Source organism: Octopus bimaculoides, chromosome 17 (assembly GCF_001194135.2).
Source record: "Octopus bimaculoides isolate UCB-OBI-ISO-001 chromosome 17, ASM119413v2, whole genome shotgun sequence".
NCBI lineage: Eukaryota > Metazoa > Mollusca > Cephalopoda > Octopoda > Octopodidae > Octopus > Octopus bimaculoides.
Genome location: NC_068997.1, coordinates 27,148,284 through 27,151,463, shown reverse-complemented (window position 1 = coordinate 27,151,463; position 3,180 = coordinate 27,148,284). Strand labels below are relative to the sequence as shown.

General features: G+C 37.0%; 1 protein-coding gene across 1 annotated transcript in view; it reads right to left on the bottom strand.

Annotated features, from left to right (window-relative positions):
- LOC106878466 (pre-mRNA-splicing factor ATP-dependent RNA helicase PRP16) overlaps positions 1-3,180 on the bottom strand; it is a 70,456-nt gene that overhangs the window by 45,020 nt on the left and 22,256 nt on the right. The window contains exons 15-17 of the mRNA XM_052974133.1: positions 2,297-2,452; positions 1,786-1,886; positions 1,010-1,056 (exon numbers count right to left, since the gene is read on the bottom strand). Of these exons, the coding sequence (XP_052830093.1) occupies positions 1,010-1,056; positions 1,786-1,886; positions 2,297-2,452 (304 nt within the window). The remainder of the gene's footprint in view (positions 1-1,009; positions 1,057-1,785; positions 1,887-2,296; positions 2,453-3,180) is intronic.

Below are 3,180 nucleotides of genomic sequence, written 5' to 3'. Positions count from 1 at the left end.
AGAGAGAGAGAGAGAGAGAGAGAGAAAGCTTTGGTGAATATAGAGACTACTTTCATTATCATTATTTAACAGCTGTTTTCCATGCTGGCATGGGTTGGATGGTTCAACAGGAAACCAGAGGACTGCACTAAGCGCCAATATCTGGTGGATGCTTTCCTGACACCAAGCACTTTATTGAGTGTACTGAGTGCTTTTTACAAGGCTCCAGCACCAGTGAGATCACCAAATAACTCACAAGACAAGACAAATGCCCTAAAGGGACATTATTAGATGGCCATGTCAGTTTGAAGTAACTGGAAAGACATTTATACTTGGCCAGTGAGTAAGCAAGGTGGTGGACCTGGAAGGGAATAGATTTAGAGATTTGTCAAATGTGTACAGTGTAGAATTGGATGTAAAGCAGACAGCAAAGGGAGAAGGGTGCTTACAGAACCATCCTGATTTGATAGTTGGAAGAGAATAGGATTCTGCAAAGTTGGGAGTGATCCTTTTGACAAGTGACCAGAAGGTTCAACTGTAGGATAGCTCAAGGCCTTTCTGATGCACAGAGGCCCAGACAGTGGTCTTTTCCTATCAATTTTTGTTGTTAGATCTGAGAATTGCAATGGTGGCTAATGTCTGCATCTCTCCATTCTGTGTTCAATATATATCATACAAAGAGTATGAGACATTTTGGCACAGCCATTATGGCACTACCAACCTCTTTGGTTTTGCTGACTCAATGCTGACTTATTTGACATCAGACTTTTAAATGGTTCCCTTGTTCTCTCTCTCTCACTTTTTTTTTGTATGTGTGTGTTTTTTGGCCTTCAGTGCCAAAACAGGTTCATTTCCAGTCAGCCATTCAAACAGCCACATCTAATCATCTCATCCCACCAGGTGGCGATCTTTACACAGCTGCCACATGTTCTACAATAATGATGATGAACAGTCACAAAATAAGCAGAAATGTTAAAACTACCCCAGCACCAAATTGATGGTGGTCTCAGAAGAAGACAAATTAACTTACCCTGGTCCAGTTCGACCAGCACGTCCAGATCGCTGATTAGCATTGGCCTAGATATAAGACAGGATACAGGTGTTACTTAGATTGTCTGGTAGTCAATGACAGTGGTAATTATGCAAATTAGTAAATCATAGTATCAATAATGGTTCCAAATTTTGGTGCAAGGCAATTTGCGGGGAGGGGTAAGTCAATTACATATATCCCTATATATATCAATATGTGTATGTATGTATATTTACATATATATGTATAATTTATTTATCTATTTGGGTTAACAAATGAAGACAAAAAGTACTCCCTACATGTAACCAAATTTATTTATTTAAAGCCAACAATACAGGGGTTGGACAAAATAATGGAAACACCTAGCATCATAGCATCAAAATTTTGAAATATCTATAAAACCATCAAAAGTTTGTTTATTTCTATGCTTTTTGATTTATTAGTATTGCTTAATATGTTTTGCTAAAATTTCAGATACCATCAGAAAAAGGTAATTAAAATTCATTAAAATGTCAGCTCTTACAGACTTTTAAAGAGGTCAAATTGTTGGTGTTCATATGGCTGAAATGTTTGGTGTATCAAGAAGTACTGTCTCGAAAGTAATGACAGTCTTTGAGAAAGAGGGAAAAACCTCCTCGTCAAAACAATGGAAAAGGTGCTCCCATCATGATTATCTAGGACTCACTCATCTCTATATACTGCATTTTTTAAAGTGTGAAACATTGGAGAACATCAAATTAGTGACTAATGGGAAACAGCTGCAAAACATCACTTACCTGACTGATGGGGAATACTTGAAGGGCATCCATACCAATTTTGGGATTAAACACTTTTAGTTTGCAGTAACCGGAATCAATGACAAACATAATACCATCAACTGGAAAGATGAACAGTTTAGCAAAGGTTAACACAAGCATTGGGAAATATTCTTTGACTCTCTCTCTCTCACATAGAGAGAGGGAGGGAACAATGCTGGATGAGTGTATCTATTCATATGTAGCTGAACAGCAGACAGCTTACATGTATATATCTACGAGAAGTGTGTGAACAGTGAACAATGCTGTATGTGTGTGTGTGTGCAATATCTGTTAACACCACATTTGTCTGCAATACACCACACCAGGCCACAACACACCACACCTGGTAACAACATACACACCTGTCCACAACACACCACACCTGGCCACAATAAACCTGTCAACAACACATCATACCTGTCTGCAATGTGCCACACCTACTTCCAATCTCCCACACTTATACCATAATAACCATAATTTACCAAATCACCTGTCAGAGAAGTTTCAGCAATATTTGTGGCAACCACACATTTCCGGATGCCATCTGGAGCTTTCTGGAAAATCTTCGCTTGTAAATCACTAGGAAGTTGTGAATATATTGGAAGAATGGCCAAGGGTGGGGGATCATCAAGCTGTGAAAGACGTTCTGAAGAGGAAGACAAAACAGAAAATTAGAAAGAAAATAAAGAATAGCTCATTATTTCAACATCCTTCTCTTCACATTATTCATCTTAAAACCTAATTAATTCATTCGTTTGTCTGTTCATTTTTATGTTTTTGCTTGAGGGGTGGAGTTATGTTAGCAAAGATTACAGGAATATACTATTGAAGCACTGTTGGCACTTTGGGCAAGTGTCTGCTACTATAGCCCCATGCTAACCAAAGCTTTGGGAGTGATTTTGATAGAACAGACAGAAACTGAAAGTAACCCATTGTATATGTATGTACATGTGCATATGTATATTTTTAGTAATGGGGTTATGAGTATGTAGGTAGTCAAGAATGGAAGCGCTAGTTGAATGCTAAATCATTTATGAGTGGGAGTTAGTTAGGGGATTTATTAGGTTATGGTTTAAAAATAAATTAAGAATAAATTAAAGAATTAATATTTATCTCATACTGTGATGAGGCAAGGTAGATAGAAGAAAGGTATGACATAAGGTAGAATAAGAGTTATAGAGATATAGAAGGGGTATGTGTTAATGATCATAAGAATTTGTATGTGGGTGCTATTCGTGGGGGATGAGATTACATTTAGATTTATGAAAGAATTTAAAAGGGGTGGAAGAATTTGTGCTTACACAGCCTTGGCTTTGTTATCTCATTTTGTCTAAAATATATATATATATATATATATATATATATATATATATA